Below are 18,801 nucleotides of genomic sequence, written 5' to 3' on the forward strand. Positions count from 1 at the left end.
ACGTTAATTAGGGATTCCTCGTAACCATAGACTGTGCATATTAGGTTCTAATGAGGAAGAAGAAGTTCTTTACATGTCCGTGGTATGCTGATTTGTGAATAATATATTTACCCAGTAAATACATGAGGAACTCTAAAATGCATAAAATGCACATGTGTTAAGTCTCTTGAAACGATAATTTAAAACGGAGTATTGCTCTTTTCTTGTACTTTGCATTTAAAAGATGGCAGTGAATACTCAGTGTCTTTGTCTTATTTCTTTGATAAATGAGTGAATTATGCATGTATCATATTTCTGTTATATATATTGACTAATCATATGTCAATAATTTGCTATTCATGTTCGTGTTGATGTTTATTCTTTGCTTCAAAACAATGTATTGCGGTCATATCTGTCAAATATAATGTTAGTTGTGTCAGGGTCTGGAGGCCTAAATCTCTTTGTAATTGACTTGTGTTGTCTTGACAGAAGGATCCTTAGTATTTCCATATATTTCCATAATAAGCTTGGTGATTCTTACTTATCACTAGTTATCAGATTTTGAAACATATGAAAGAGGAAAGACTATGTAGACAATTATATACAACTGTTTTATATTTATTTATAAACATACCAATAACATAACAGAAACATAGGTAACATATAGCTTTCAGTGATAAAAGAACATTTCATGTAGAAATACTATTTTTTAATTATTCTCCATTTCACTGTAGAGTGTACAATGATAAAAAACATATGTTGTAATACAACTTGTACATGTTTTCAACGTGTAGTATTAACACGTTAATTTAATTAGTTGAATAGAAATAATTATTAGAAGCATATACAACATTTATTTCATATTTTGGCGGACGTTGATCCAGATAAGACTCAAATTGTTCAATTAGTACATGACGATGATGATATCGCTGAAACCTGTAATTGACACGTTTCACAGTTGCTATTGTTTAAATGGCACAACTTTTGCAGAACAAGCAGAAATTACCATTTTCATATTAGAAAGTTTGGATATGAAATGTTATCGCCTACTTGCATAGCTGATTGTAAAACAATTCTGGAAGGTTACCTCTGTTAAACGAATTTGTCGCTTCTTTTGAAATGAGGCTAATTAAACATGCTACTGAATTATTCAGTGTTGAATTGCTTATTATATGTGTTGTACCTAAAAAAGTTAAACTAATGTTATGTTGTGCAACGCCATGGCCCTCTCCAATGTTTATTCGTCTTTCCTTTGGTCATTTTTCCCTATCGTTAGCTACTAAGTGGTCAAAATATCGCAGAATAATAATATAAAGCTCCAATAATGTTACCGGCAGGTGTCGATTAGATATTCTGAGAAAAGATAGAACAGTCAAACGCTATCGCATATATTCAGGATGGCCCTAAGAGTTGAATAAGAAATATCAAAGGACCTGCATTTTTGATCAACGAATATATTACTTGCTGCTATCGAAATTAAACGCTTATGGCTAATTTATGTTATGTCTAGAAAAAAGACACGTTTATAAAAAATACGTCGAAAGTGCTTGGCCTAGCTATTATTTACGTTCCTAAAACTATTGATCGACAAGCTCCTTTTTAAGACGAAAGTATTCCCATCATTATTGTCGCGTTAGGATAAGGGTATCCCATGTAGTAATCAAATTATCAAGGGGAACTTCGAAACACTTTTGCAAAAGGAAAACTTCAAATGGGGACTATTTGGAAGTATCAAACACTTATCTGGAGCTTGATTGTTGGTAAGACAGAAAATTTTGATACAGTCAATCAATCTGAGTCATGGTGAAAAGAAGTTAGAATCTGAGATAATGTAATTTGATTAAATATTAACGTCTACGGACGGGGCTGGTTAAGATCAGAGTCAGCGTTCTCTCGTTGAATAGAGCAAAATGATTGACAACAAAAAAATAATTATTGCAACCAATAAATATGTATCATCAGACGTTGTTGTTTTGACTTCATAAATTTACGACTGAGCTGCTTAGTGTACAGGACAAGGAGTGGTGTGAGGGTACAGTTTAACGGTATACTATATTTTGGAACTTATACATAAACCAATTATCTGCTTTAATGATAAAAGAAGAAGGGTTCAAAATATAATTAAAGGACTGTTGTAGAAAAAGATGTTTTAACATGAACTACAGATCTGGGTTTTTAATATGCGATATTATTTTTAAGCAGTGGAATACACACAATTAATGTTTACCGTTTACAAACATGAACATATCTCTTTGTCATAATATGCTATCCTGCCCAGTAGACACGGTTTGAAATAGGAAACATTTCCGAAAGGTAGCAGTTTTAGAAATAAAAAGAACATATAATGTTTGATATATTAATATGTCCCATCCGGCCCTGGTAAGTAACTGTTAACCTCATATTGTCTGTCGTACACCTGCTGTACTTATGCCGCACACTAAATGTGTTTCATATAAAATAAATAATAAAGTTCATTAATTTGGCTAACAAAGCCATTGGCATCGGATATTTGGACTCAAATTATTTTTGGAAAAAAATCGAACAAAAATCTTACAATTCCAAACCAAGAGTACCATGCCAGAAATGTGAAAAAAAATATTGAAAACTATTTTTTTATTATAAATATGCACTTTGTACCGTGTATTTATTGAACGATTCGATACCCGGATCACGTAATAATCTAATTACTCAATTCAAACTTCTGCAGATAAGGACATGATACCCATCTTTAAAACAATCTACCTTTCTCCGCGAAAAACCTCGCCTAGTATACGATTTCTTTGACTTTACTCCCATTTTTCTGTTCCGTGTTTTTCTACCACCCTTGACTTCCGGTTTTATTTTACGACATTTTTTTCATTTTATTTTTGAACTGGGTTGTACGCCCAGTTCGTAACAGGCGATCTGATTGGTCGAGGGACAAGACGTCCTTGGCGGTGTTTTTCAAATCTAATATCGTAAACTAATTGGACTTCCAACATTCTGGGTCTTCTCATCCGTTAATAAGCAAATTATGAATGAAAAAGTACACATGCAATATGAGGTTGCAATCAGTCAATGCAATAAAATTTCTGATCAAAGCGTATTATTTCAATATAACTATACATTTCTGATATATTGTTACAACTCTACTGTACAAAACGAAATTAAATTGAATAACTTACAACTAACAGATAAAAGGGGGACGCACCCGGCGAGCGCCCCCCCCCCCCCCCCCCCCCACAAAAATAGAATTAATAAGTGGTAAATTAAATAAAGAAGAATAAATTAAGACATGTTTTTTTTAAATATTGTTTTATATTATAGGGTAAAAATCGAGATAATCACCTGTGGGTGGAATACAATGTTTCAGTTTAGGTAAGTGCCTTCGTCTGTATTTTCCAATGTACTAGTAGAAAAGGGGCGGGAACTGTTTGGTGAGTTCAGGTATTTTTCAATTATTATTCACAATTCTAGCATTGAAATTTTTATTTTCGATTTTTAATATATATATATATATATATATATATATATATATATATATATATATATATATATATTAAATAAAATGATTTTGAAACATGCTGTGCCAGTGACGAAAGCATACGTTTTATTCCCGATTAATGAAACGCGAGTGTTTATGTTTACGGTTTTACGGGATTTCTGTTATTCTATTTGTGTGGTCACTGATATATTCATATAAAACACGGCATTTATAAAACTTCGGTTTATAAAGTTATAGTTAAGAGTACAACAAAAACGCATCATATTCAAGGAAATCGTTTCTAAATTTCATTAAATCAGTTACTGACATTCGGATATACTTTAAAATTTAAACTCGCCCTGCTCTGCTTCCACCGGCAGGCCGGGAATCATTCAACTAACATTTAAATTAATAATTTTCTGTAAACCCTATCATTGTTCTGAAGTATCGCTGAAAGTTATTCAAAACCAATGCAAACAAATGTATGACAAACAGAAATTTTGACGGATAAACCTTTAACTAAATCAGAATATCGAGCCATCGAGTTTCGACTGTACTTAATAAAAATTTTTTAAAGATATTAGTTACTGATATCAATATTGTAACCGTGTATTTAATAACAGAAGGCGCAAACATATTAATTTATTGGTGAATGATGCTAAAAGATTTACTGTGGTCTACTGTAGTCTCATAAGGTAGAAATAAAATGTTTTCAGCGCATTCCACTCAAATCAAACTCGGTATTCTTCATAAAACCTTTCAACCTTTTGGAATATTTAAAACGAAATATCTGATATGGGAATAAGAGTGCATTTTAACTACAAACATACTTAGAATGCCAAGAAACATTACGCCTGATGTCAATTGAAGCATTTGAGCGTATTTTGTTCTCAAATTTCTAATCCATATACTTTGACATTTTGTTTATAACAGCGACATAAAATGACTTCTCTGGCCTTCACTGACCTGAGTTTTTAACATATGTTTTGAAATAGTCCTCGGATTAGGTCCGATGACCATCGCATCGTTTTAGAGACTTTGAAAACATTTATCACCTGCAAATTTAGTCTTTGTCAATCTTGGTACATATGGAGCGTCGCAGTCGACAAGTTCGCTCATTTCAGTATTGATTTTCATGAATGAAATTGTCCATAATCTAGGCAGGCAATTACCTTTAGATGATCACTGATTACATGGGTGAGATCAAGTTATTACGGTCAATTCTACTTGAGTATAAATGGCCTACGTTGGAGTAAAATCTGAATTCAAAAATATATTCCACACCAATTTTTGGAATGACGTCAAGGGAAATCAACTTTTACCACAGAGCTGACTTGAACTCGTGTTACGTTCATTTTTAGTCGGGTCATTGAGTGAGACATTATTTAAAAAAGAGAGTGTGCATTTAAACATACCGATACTGTTGTTTCAATCAAATTGCAATAACGAAGGAAAATTGAGACATGTACGCGGTTAAAGTTATAAAAAAAATACAATGATTGATAGTTATGTTCGGATGCAAGCCTTGGTGAATAATTCGATAATTGCCTTTGCTTCAAATCAATGGTCACTAAGTTGTGTATAAGATACTAGTACTGTGAATATAACTGTATCAGTTATGATACAACGTAACACGCATCAAAGATTATCATTCTGAGAATATCAGCTGTAACTTTAGAGTGAGCTTTAAAACGATCCATCATTTAACAGGCATACATCTTTGTAAGAAAATTCTGCTGCTTACATTAAAAGAGCCATTCATAACTGTATATGCAAGAAAACCTCTAGTATTTTACCGTTTATATAGTCGAATGAGCGGCAATATAACCTAATCCATAACTCTACATCACGACCAACACTGCATTAGACATTGCGTAGTAAATTTCAGAAACGAATTTAATTCTTTATTGGTGTCCAACGTCAAACGTCCCTCTTTCTTGATACAGCACTATACGGTGGCTTTAAGCTAACCACATGCATATAAAGATTGAGTTTTAAAAGAAAGATATAAAGAGCCCAAAAGTGTTTCGTTCACATCAATTTCTTTTCTGAGAGATAAAATCATCTTACATCTGTAACCATTACACTGATCACAGCTGGTTAAATATGTATTGTAAATAATATGATATCCATATATGATTCATGCCTACTGTTAATGTGTTTTGTGAGGTTTCTATCGTTAAATATAGTTTATGATCATGGTTTAATTTTAAACAGATTTGTACCAAGCCATTCATTTTCTTTCCAGATGAATGCAATCAGATTGAACAAACTCCACGCTGCAGAATATAAGATGTTTGGTTTCAAAAGAAGTTTTGTATGTTAATTATGGCACCAGGTCTTATGATACCATAATATGTTTACAATGTTCTTGTAATAAGTTTAGATTTAAGAAATTAGAGACTGAGTTGAAAACTAAGTTAAGGAGATGAAAATTGCTGTCATCCGTAGTGCTTCTACTGATTTAACATTTTGAAGATACGACAAAACTTCAAACTTTCAAGCCTACTGTCGTTCATTTTCTACACAATAAGCTGTGTCTGGGTCAACTCTTGTCATTAACAATTTTATTAAGTCTTCATGAAATATATGACTATATGCTTATTGGTGATTTTAACAAGCAGCTTATCTGATACCTGTCTACACGCGTATTGGTACATTATTTGTTATTGTTTACACTTATATACGTACCTTTTCTCCCACCTCAGATAAGTAGATCCATTAATTTAACCATGCTAGAAATTCTTATCTTGCCCACGGGCGAAGATAAAATGCCCGTATGGAACTTCATTGTCACCACATTGTAATTACCTCCCTTGTTGAAGACTGTCGTCTGTAGCGCATCATGAAAACCTTGTCTTGTGGCAATATTTAGAACGCGAGTTAATTATTTCTCGCTTCAAATATCACCAGAAAACAGTTTTCACGCACCTTTCAAAAAATAATGCTTCACTCTTCTTAGAACTATTTAAAGACCGATCAGACCATTTACATACTCTGAATCACTGCGCGAATATCCATGACAACCACGAATTATTGCATATCCGTACGCAATTATTTTCACTAAGCACAAAAGAGTTCCGGCAAAAAAAAACATTTTTACTTAATTTTGTTGAACTGAGGTGGGAGAAAAAGCATCTACCATAGCCGCTCGTGTAAGATAGGTTCATCCCGACCCTCGCGCATGGTGTTTTGCGGAAACTCGGTAAACCTCGTTTCCGCAAAACACCCTACGCTCGGGTCGGAATAAACCTATATTACACTCTCGGCCATGGAAGATACTTATAATCATATACCTGTCTACACGCGTATTGGTACATTATCTTGTTTTTGTTTACACTTGTATAGGTACCTTATCTTATACCGCGTTACCGATAAGCAGCCATATTATTAGAACACTTTACTTCTCGACACAATGATATTTGTTTAACAAGTCTAAATAAAATATATAAAATGTTGAATTGATTTGGCTTGGTTACAATACGATTCCTATTATAATTTACTTACAAGTGGCCGGAAATTGAATTAAGTGCATTCAGATCTAATTCCACGTGTAAGCGCTTAATATCCCAATATTGCAATCCAATATTGCGGATTTTTATTCATAATAAATGATCAAAGAATCAAGATGTGTATGTATAATTTGCTGCACAAAATATGAAAATGTTTTTCCAACAAATGTCTTACTCTATGACCTGACTAAAAACGAACGTAACTCGAGCTCAAGTCAGCTCTGAGATATGGGATTTTTCTCACGTCCATATGTGAGCGGGCATTATATGTCTAAAATCAGATATCATTTCTCCGTCATAATACATTTAGTGGCCGGAAATTGAATAAAGTGCATTCAGCGCAAACTGCACATGTTAGCGCTTAATTTCTCAATAATGAAATCCAATTTTACGGAGTTTTTATTCATAATTACAATTGATCAAAGAATCAAGATGTGTCTGTATAATTTGCTGCACAAAATATGGAAAAACATTCCAACAAATATCTTACTCTATGACCTGACTAAATTTGAACGTAGCATTACTCATGACAATTGAACGTAACACGAGTTCAAATCAGCTCTCTGCTAAGGAATTTTACTCATGTAATTTTGGTAAAATCTTTCTCAGTGTTGTAACACAAGTTCAAATCAGCTCCGTGCTAAAATTAACTTCATTTCGATTCATTGCAAAAGCTGGCATGAACTGTCTGTAATCATATTTTTTTTTCTCCAACATAGGGCAATTATACTCGAATCTTATTGACCGTAATAACTTGTTCTCACCCATGTTATGTCAGCAATAATGGTATATTGCCGGCCTAGTTTTTGGGCGCTTTAGCTAACGAATACTGGAATGATCGAACTTGTCGACTACGACTCTCTGTATGAGCCAATATTGACACAGACTTGATTTGCAGGTGATATGGTTGTTTACTAAATCTTTATTATGTAAATAATGCGATGCATTACATGTTACTTTGTACGTGTATATATTGTGTAGTCATAACACAAAGATATACAACTAAAATGACCCGTACATATTTTTTATCCTGTCACTTGCACACAACACGACATGATATCACTGTGCTTGATTGCTATACAATGTCCGTCGGTCAAGATCTTATTATAACAGATCAGATGATCATTGGACCTTTTCCGCGGACTATTAAATAAAAGGTCAGCGTGTATGGATTAGAAATACGCTTAAATACTATAGTAGCAATACTTCAGAACGAGAATTTTGTTGACATAAGTGTTTTTTGTTAGTTGGATGATTCTCGGCTTGGACTTTAGGTAGAGGCAGAGCCAGGCAACAGCAAATTTTAAATAATTTTAAATATGTATAATAGTGATTGGACTGACTTTCTGTAATTTGCAGAGGATTTCCTTGGTCATGATGATAATGATTGTACTCTAAATTATTACTATATAAACTGAAGTTTTTTTAATGACGTATTTTAATTGAATAAAAACTTCAACAGACAGATATTATAACATGCTGATTCCCTTTATTGAAAATGTTTATCTTGCGCTGTTGTTGATTTGCGTTTAAATGCACATATATCCTTGGGGCAATAATGGCATATTTTTTCCGAGGGTAAATCTTTTCACATAAACGCGGCTTTTGTTTTTATCTTTATACCCATTGAAAAGATTACAGGTCTCACTGCACTGTTACAAGTACTCAGAACTTTAACAAATACTGATATTATTTTGTTTAAGGTAAATGATGTTAACGTTGATAGATTTAAAATATGAGTTGTGAATAATAAACTTTAGTGAACACCATTTTTCTGTATTAAAGAAATCGTAATTAACGGAGGTCATTAGTCAATAAAGAACTGACAGGAAATTTGGCAACATGCTGTGGTTTCGGGGCCATAAAATTTGAGCTGTTCAACGCTAGGTATACCTGGAATAACTATGAGTTAACTGTTTCCTAAAGGCCACAGTGATCGACATCTGCTCGATATTAGTTTACATTTTATTTTGCATCATTTGTAAAGAAAGGTAAATTAATCAACGCTAAATCACTCTCGCTGGCACAATGGTGCTCGTGAATGGAATATTGTGGTGTAAACATATTACGTAATCATCAGACCTGGTGACACATTTCATATACAAAACTTCTTTTGAAACCAAACATCTTATATACTGCAGTGTGGAGTATGATCAATCTGATTTCATTCATCTGGAAAGAAAATGAATCCCTTGATACAAATCTGTTTTAAATGAAACATATGATCATAAATTATATTTAACGTAAGCAGCCTCAAACAAACACATTCAATTTAGGCCTGAATCAAATATAGATAATTTTTACAATACATTTATCACAATCTGTGATTTATCAGCGCAATGATCACAGATGTAAGATGATTTTATCACGCAGAAATGTAATTGATGTGAACAAAACATTTTATTTTGGCACTTGATATCTTTCTTAGAAAACTGAATCTTTATATTCATGGGGTTAGCTCCAAGCCACCTTATAAAGTTGTATCAAGAAAGGGGGACATTTGACGTTTGGCGCCAATAAAGAGTTAGATTATCGTTAGTGAAATAAATTCAAACTTACTTAAATGAAATTGTAGTATTTCTATGTGTTGCCCGGTAAACAAATACAACTTACACATGCCGATAAATTTTAAAATGCTCAGCTGTATATCGGGTTATGTATGTCACACCTTTTACGAAATTATTTAATGTTAGTCCGTCCATAATTTCTAATTCGATGTTGTCGCACAAAGAAGTATGCCTGTTACATGATAATTCGTTTTAAAGCGCACTCTAAAATTACAGATGATGCACCCTGAAAATGGAATCAGTATATTCCTGGAGACGGAAATATAGTTATTTAGTTAAAGTGAACAGACTGAAACGACATTTAAGTATTTTCGGGGCACCATTACGCTTAACTCTGTCCGAATCGTGTGAAATTGTTGTCGAGACTATTTTACCATTGAGATCTGTGTAGAACATTCCGATCGCCTAAAATGATTCCCCGCCGACGAATGGTTCCAGGCAAATGTTATTTGTATGTTCATCATAATTATCATAATAGGGGAGTCCTAAACAATGAAAGTAGTGATATTTCAATTTCCTTTTCGTGATGAATTCGTACATTTTTCATGTCAGTTTGCAGTTAACTAGCTAATGGAGGATTTTGGACCTCTAGTAACGGATTCGCATTGCCAGTTGATAAAATATATAGCCTGATTATGATAGAATCGAAGAAAAACTGTCATTACAATTATATTTTTCTTCAATATATTTGTTTCGTCTTTCTATAAATATAAAACATAAAAGCATTTTTAGGTTATTAATTTTATTTTATTTTAAGTATTGTTAATTTATAATATTTAATTAACTAGAATGACTTGTACATCATATATATGTGGTTTCTTAATTAAATATTTGAACATAAGGCTTTGCCGTTAACATACTGCAGTGTAGTCAACGGAAGGCCATGTAAATATCTATGATGTTATCTAGTTCTAGCTTCCATACCATTACTTTACCAGTATTTTCTTATGTAACAGTAAAACATTTAACAAGTACCAAAAAGGTACAATTTTTAACTTAACGCTGAAATTTCATTTTAATGAAATATGTTTGATCATTTTTCGGTAATAAAACGAATGCTTTTGTAGTTTATTTAATGTTCTTTATTGAAGTTTAAATCAACGAACACATTTCGTGTGCGGCATAAGTACAGCAGGTGTACGACAGACAGTACTCGACTAAAAGCACTTTTGAAAACTAAAAATTCGGTTTATTGTCAAATGTGTTTCATTAAAAAATAAATGTTTTACTCAAGAAGATTTATACAGACATTATGTAACAATAAGTCTAAGCTTTACTTAATATATATAACTTTTCATAGAAAAACCACAAGCAAATTGCTTTTACCAGACGTGTAATTGTGAACTTAGCCGGCATGGTACCATATACAATGAATATGAATATAACAGTATTCATGAGACATACAGAGCCAGTTACAGTACCCTACAAAATGATATTCAGCTGTGACTCGAATCGCCCACGAAAAACCAGAGATAAAAACATAATGAAAAAATTCGCTCTGGAAACGTGTACCCATTTGTCCCTTTCTGCCGGTGAACCGTCCTTTTTGAATCATACTAGAAGCTAATTGGTTTATGTTTAAGTGACAGTATGTAGTGTAAAATCCTCGCACCAATCTGTGTCCTATACACTAAGCCGTTCAATCGTATAATGTATCGTCAAAGTAATCACGTCCGGTAATACAAGTATTATTGTTAGCCATAAGTTATTTCTGGTTGTAAATTATTGTGTTCAGTCAAACGAGAGAAAGCTGACTCCAAGATATTAACCTGGCAGACTGACTGCCTAAGCCCGGTCTGTAGACCTCAAGATTTACCCTAATTACATTTTCTCAGAGTGTAACTATTTTGCAGGATATGATCCAAGAGTCAGATAGACTGACTATCACAAAACGTTCAGACTTACTAACTAAGTATCCATCTCCAGATATGTTAGTGTTTTATACTTCCCAATTGACCCCGATTGGAGTTATCTATTCAGGGAGTGTCTCTAAAATCCCTTTGATTATTTAATGAATTCATTGGACACCTTTTACTTCATGCGACAATAATGATTTGGTTTACTGGCTTTCGTGACAAAAAGAAGCTTGTCAATCAATAGTTTCAGCGACGTAAGGTTTAGCTAGGCCAAACCTTTTCGACAGATTTTTTGTAAACAAGGTAATTTAACTATTTTCTGGACAGTACTTAAAATAGACATTAGCAATTTACCTAGGAGTAAGACGTATGGTTTCGATCACACCAAGTAAGATATTAGTTGCGCAAAAAGGCAGGTCCTTTCATAATTATTGTTCAAATCTTTGCGAAATAGATTGACTGTTCCATCTATTCTCAGAATATCTAGTCGACACCTGCCGGTAACGGTTACGAAGCTCCTATGAGAATATGATGATGTGGCATTTTGACCACTTAGTAGCTAAAGATAGGAATAATGGCCTAAACAGAGATGAATAAATATTGGCGTGGGTTATTGTGTTGCACAATATGACATAAGTTTAATCATTACTAGGCACAACACGTATAATAAGCACTTCAACACTGAGTTAATTTAGTATCATATTTGTTATACCAACTAATAAACTACGCCACCCACGCCACATTTTATCAACTCCATGTGGCTATAAAGTCGCCTCATTTAAAAAGAAGAGAAGCAGAAGAAACCTTTTCAATTGTTTTTTTTTTCAATCAGTTATACTAGTAGGTGATAACTTACAGTTCATAACCAGACTCCCTATGATAATGGAAAATACTGTTTGTTCTGTTAATATTATGCCAATTTAAAGTGACACTCTTATTCAAAATCAATACATACACATGTATTACAAACATAATTTTGAATGGTAAACCTTTATTTACTTACTTAATAATGCATTTATGGAAAGTATTAATTACTGATAACAAGATTGTAACCGTGTATTTAATAGCAAAAAGCGCAAAAATATTAAATGATTGGTGAATGCTAAACCAATAAATTGACTGTGGTTTACTATAGTCTCATAAGGTAGAAAAACCGTGTTTTATGCTCATTTCTTTCAAATTAAACTTGGTATCCTACATTAAGTACAATTGTTTTCGACATTTATTCATCCTTTTTGGAATATTAAAACAATATTTTAATTGTGGTAAATCATTTTTGTGAGTAAGAGTATATCTTTAATAATAGCAACTGTAAAACGTGTCCATTACAGGTGTTCAAAGATGTCATCATTATCATACACTTAAGCAAATTGAATACGGCAAGTCTAATCTGGGTAAATATCCGCCAAAATATTTGATATGATTCTATTAATTACTAATATTCAACTAATTAAATTAAATAGTAAAATAACATAGAGGAAAAACATACATTAAAAACTATACATAGAAATCGAGAACAGTTAAGAATTATTATTTCTCGGTGGTTGTTTTTATTACTGAAAGCTATATATTTACTATGTTTCTGTTATGTTATTGGTATGTTTATAAATGAAAACTAAAACAGTTGTATACAATACCATAGTCCTTCCTCTTTCATTTGTTTCCAAACCTGATAACTCTTGACAAGTAAGAATGTCCAAACTACTCTTGGAAAATATGGAAATACTAAGGAACCTTATGTCAAGATAGCACAAGTCTATTATAAAGTGATTTAGGCCTCCGGCCCCTGACACAATTAACATTATATTTGACAGATATGACCGCAGTACAATGTTTTGAAGCAAAGAATAGACACCAACACGAACATGAATAGCAAATTATTGACATCACACATATTTGTTTACCTTGTTTCTGTATTTTGTCATATATATATATTGTCAATAAAAATAAACTAGGACACTTGGTGTACACTGCCGTGTATAAATACAAAAATACTCTATATTACATTTTTTATTTCCAGAGACTTATAACATGTGGATTTCATGCAAATTAGTGTTCTCCTAAATTACCGAGTAAATATAATATCTAATAATATATTCCAATAATCATATACTGGGCATGTTAGGAGCTTTTACTTGAACCTAAGCACATAAAACACACTATGTATGGTTTCGAGGATACCCAGATTAACGTCCTCTTTCTAGTTCTAACTAGTAAATCATATACTGTTAGTTTATCTGACAGAGTTAATGTTTTCTTAATTCCTATACACATTAGTTTAAAAGGTTTGTGTGGCTTAAATAGCGTTGATAGCAACGGCATCAATAAAGTGACGAGAAGTGATGAGTAAAAATTACCCAAAAGGTGTTGTGTTACTGTTTTTGGAGCTTAATCTTCTAAGCATTTGTCGACGTCGCTCATCCGTAGACGAGCGACATTTGAGAATTAGCATTAATGATGTCTTAAAGTTTCTCCCGAAAAATGTATAAAGCACAAAATTGCAGCTGAATGTCAAATAGTACAAAACCAAGGTCACTTCTTGAAGGAGGAAATACTCCTCGGAAATTGTCTGTTGTTTTGACATCACTGACGAAAATAGGTTGCACAGTCGAATTGCGTGAGAAGGAAGATTTAAACACAAAAATGTCATTGATACCATAATCAATGTCCTTGTCACTCGGATCTGCGGATTGGTAGGTTTACAAAATGTTTTTTTCATAGCTCCTAGAAAACCAAACGTGTCCACTTTTTTATGCGCAAAACCTGATTTCTTCTTATTTGATTTCTTATAATATTTCACTGAAACAGTAGAAGACGACACCCTGACTACAGCATTTGACTTTAAAAAACCTTGAATGATAGTTCTAAGAACAAGCGAGTTAACTATGATTATAATGAAGAACGGAATTACCATTGTAAGGAGTGTATCAATCCATGTTACTATGTTCAAAAATTGAATATATTCCATTTTAAGAGAACATTTCAATTTTGGTCCAAACTGTTGCATTCCAGATGTCCATATACTAAAGTTGTACAAACCACAAGCGACCAAGATTAAGGCGATAACTGCTGTCTTTTCCCGTTTTACACTACACAAAAACGTACGTTTTAGTGGAAAACATATGGCGATATAACGCTCACAGGTAAATCCGACAACAAACCATACACTTAAGAAGCTTGTCACGTACGTGAAGTAAATGAGGACTTGACAGAGTATATCTGTGGATATGATAGTGACCATCTCGCCATCGATCCAGGTGAAGAGCAGATTGACGAGAAAAGTGTTGTCAACGGCCGCCAAGGACGCCAGGAACACCGAGCACGAAGACCTTCTCATGCTTCGGGCTGAAAACACCATCAACGATAGTGTGTTTCCGCATAAACCGATCGCTACTATCAATGGTATGAATACAGTTCTCATTGTCTTTGCCGCAAAAAGAATTGTTGACAACGATCTCTCTTCGTTGTTAATTAAAATGTAAGAAGCATTTTGTTCTTTGTCCATCACAAAAGTGGTATTCATTTTTTTAACGACGAAACACAATCGTCTACGGAAGTCGAACGTACTGTTTCATTTAAACTGATGTAGACTTCATAAAATTATTTAAACTAAATTGTTCATTGTTTTGCATGTAATCCATAATAGATATGTTAGATAAATTCTGTAATATCATCCATGGTTCATATTCACCATTAATAACATCCAAAATGGTAAACGTTAGGAATTATCTCGGATTTAAACTTATTGCGTCTTTCGTCACAGGACATGTTTTGCGCTTCCGTTTAACTGATCTATCAATAGTCCCTTCGAACGTCGCCGTTCACCTTCTTATCGGAGCACTGTATTACCAATACTGAGGCAGCAATGGAAATGCCTGATATAGTGTATATTTTAAGTATTGGTCTTCTCTCCTCGGCGTTCTTGTGAACTTTACATGATTTAGTTAGGATGCATCTGATCGGGTTCCCAATATGAGATTACATTCTTCAGGATTTGCTTTAATATGGATTTGGCAATAAAGAAGCATGTCTGTCCAAGTTATCAAAAACATTCTCTACTTATAGCAGATAGTGCCTACTTTTGCTTGTGATTTAGTAATTCAATGATTATTTTGTCTGAACGCCATGGAAAATGGCAGTAATATAAAAGTTGCTACAAAAAACGAGCTACATGGTGCAGGCAATACAATAAGGTAGTGTGTTACTACACATTAATAGATAAAGTAGCGCTTGCTGAATGGTCCACAGGTTTCATCCATATTATGACGAACTCGTTTGCCGTTAGTTTGCATGCAAATTACAGGAAACAATCCACCATGTGGAATGCTCGTCCTCCTCGAACCAATCGTAATTGAATTCTAAAATAATTGACGAAGCGGTATACAATAATATTATGCAAAAATGTGTATTGCAAAAAACTTATTCCTGAAGACAGGTAAGTACTTTTGTTCGTCTACAAAACATTTGTATGTTAAGGTCAACATGATATGTACCAACGGACGATTTCAAAATTAAGCATGTAGCTTAAAAGAGCTAAACAAATCAATTTGAGTCCTGTCTTCCTGCTGGATGTTTTTGGGACATATATTTTAACGCACGTTCGGAAATTGATTTGCCGGACTCATTAAATTGAGAATGAAAATTTGAGGAGATTCTTGTCCAAATAGGCTATGTAGATTATGCAAGATTTTTTCTTAATGCTTAATGAAATTAATTAGAATAATTAACCCATTAAATGCAAAGAAAATGCATGTGGTTTGTTTGTGAATATCATTTTTGTTTATTTCTATGCTTCTGTTTCACTTTTTTTTTTCAAAACGTTTCCGATGCGGCTTTTAAACCAAGTTAAATCTAAACGTTGTTATGTTTTTTTTTTCTAAAGCTTGTCTTTTTCCTTTCAAATAAATGAGTGCGCTTGTTAAAACATCTTCAGGTTTTTATTTCTGTTATGTAAATTATTAGTGTGTCTTTTATCAAAGAAATGTGTTCATTGAAAGTATAATGCTCTAGAATACCGGGGCAATCTGATACGAAAAACTACAGTGAGATATTTCTTTTCAACTGACAGTGAGTTAATTTTGATATCTTCATAGAATGAATTGAATTGTTTGCCGACATAGGTACATAAATCTTTCCTATGCTTAAAAATATGACATATAGATATATGAATTACTCACAAATACCGTTTCAACATGCGGCCGTTGATTAGAAAGGCATTTTTATCGTCATCTGAGATTACCATTTGGTGTCAGCATTAAAACACGAAAACTGCATTAGTTGATTTGTAACAGAACTGAAGCTAAGCCTTTCTTACCGAGAAGAACATAGTATATGTCGCCTTTGAGGGTGATACAACAAAAGATTCAAACTGATAAGGTCATAACCTGGTGGTTAAAATGTGAACAGCGCTGAAACATTCTGTTTTAATGCAGAATGTTCAGTTATTTAGAAACAAAGTTACAAATATGATATTATTTATGTAGCTATTGAACTCACATAGTGACCATACAATGTAGCGACGACCTGACCATTTTCATACCATATATAGATAAAATCTCCATAATACACTTTTATAATGGGATACGCTACATTTGAATTAATCGCAAGCACAATCTTAATTCAGTAAAAGTATGGTGACAGAGTTAAATTTAAAATCATGAATATATCAAATTCAAGCTGCTCAAAAGTAAATACTTCATGGAATCGTTTTTATCAAATCAAGGCGTGTAGAAACATGCATGGAATTTATATTAATTGGCCGAAATAAATCCAAATTCAATAACAGCTGCCTATTTGGCATTTCAGACATAAACTTTTAAAGATATATAAATACACAGTGATAATATATAAATAATTAAATGCATGATGTCCGTATACTACCCTTTGCAAACACGTTAACCGTTATGCTGCTCTCATACCGTTATGCACTTTTCAACTTCATTTCAAAAATACAAATGAGTTTTGTGTATCAGAGTATTCCTTTGAAAGTAAAGGTAAATGGATGTATAATTCAGTGAAACCTCCAGCATATTCAATTCAAATTCAATGATGAATTGATGGATAATAAATGCTCAAATAATTGAGTAAACGACACTAAATAGTGTAGAAAGTAGCCCACACAGGAACCCGTAAAAGCGGGATTTCCAACCTTTCTTTTACATTATGTTATGGCTGTAATGTATCATAATCATGGGTTTATCAACAAAACATTACCAGTCAAAGTAAGAAACAAAGTATAACTTAATCCCTAGTTTATGTTAATGGTGTATTTGTTGATAACGTTTCTTCTGTGTTCAAGCCAAACGATCCCCAATTTATTTAAATTAATCGCAGGACATTACTTGGTACAGAGTTTGTATCGTAACATGTATATCTGCACTCATTTACAAGTACTATTTTAACGCTTTCGTAGATTTTTGTCTTATAACGTGACATAATTAATACGTACACATATGTACACAATAAAAGATACCGACTGCAATAAAAGAAGAAAGACAACTAAAGACGACGAAAGTTACGGACTTTCGATAGTGAAGGTTTCGTACAACTTCTACGGTTTTCAAGTATGCTTAGGTTTATACAATAATATCTATGCAGATATACTTGTTTAATTTCGATATACAAATTCCATTCCAAAAAGATGTGAAATTCATATTCAACAAAATATCTGATGGACATGTTCTATCAAAAACATCTGTATTTTTGCATCTCCCAGTAATATTCGAGGGCATTCATGAAAGTTTTGATGCCCCAATCATTGAGCAATATTACCAATGAAGCGGACGGAAAATGCCATTTTGAGCGGAGCATTCAAGATCGCATGAATGCTCACGAAATGAATTTCACTTATAATAAATGTTAACAAAAGAAATAAGCAACATAACTGTGAACTTATTCGGAGACGATGGTGACCTTACAACATATCGCCTTTAGTTATGGTTCATTCAAATTTACGTTTTATTGACTTTCCTGTACATCAATGATCTGCTTTAGATCACCGCGATCGTGACGTTTTCGATCATTGCATAGAAAAATATTTTGAAAATGGAGGCTTTTGAGAAATATAATAAATATCTAAAAGAGAGTTCGTATTGATTTTAAGTTAAACATTTGAGCAAGCACACAATCAATGTGAAAATGCCAGGGATGGCCTAAAATGCAACACGTCAGGAAAACAGAAATTTGCAAACAGAAATTACTGAAAGTCTGAAGATTAAATCATATGTCGTAAATGTCTGTAAACATTGACGTTAACCTATATTATATGCAAATGTTTAATGTCAAACAAACAGACAAACACACATTATTATCTCTAGAACATAAGTTATATTGCGAAAGCTGAATGTCTTATACGGTAGTTCTAATAAATTTCTCAATAAACTAAACATTTATAGTTCTTTTCAGGACTAAACCTTTTATAAAAT

At 33.0% G+C, this 18,801-nt stretch overlaps 1 protein-coding gene across 1 annotated transcript in view; it reads right to left on the minus strand.

Annotated features, from left to right (window-relative positions):
• The window catches only part of LOC128240450 (thyrotropin-releasing hormone receptor-like), an 85,218-nt gene extending 70,303 nt beyond the window's left edge, over positions 1–14,915 (minus strand). Inside the window, exon 1 of the mRNA XM_052957091.1 lies at positions 14,141–14,915. Coding sequence (XP_052813051.1) covers positions 14,141–14,900 — 760 coding nt within the window. The 5' untranslated portion in view covers positions 14,901–14,915. The remainder of the gene's footprint in view (positions 1–14,140) is intronic.
• Between the last annotated feature and the right edge of the window lie 3,886 nt (positions 14,916–18,801).

This window comes from Mya arenaria, chromosome 7 (assembly GCF_026914265.1).
Source record: "Mya arenaria isolate MELC-2E11 chromosome 7, ASM2691426v1".
Taxonomy (NCBI): domain Eukaryota; kingdom Metazoa; phylum Mollusca; class Bivalvia; order Myida; family Myidae; genus Mya; species Mya arenaria.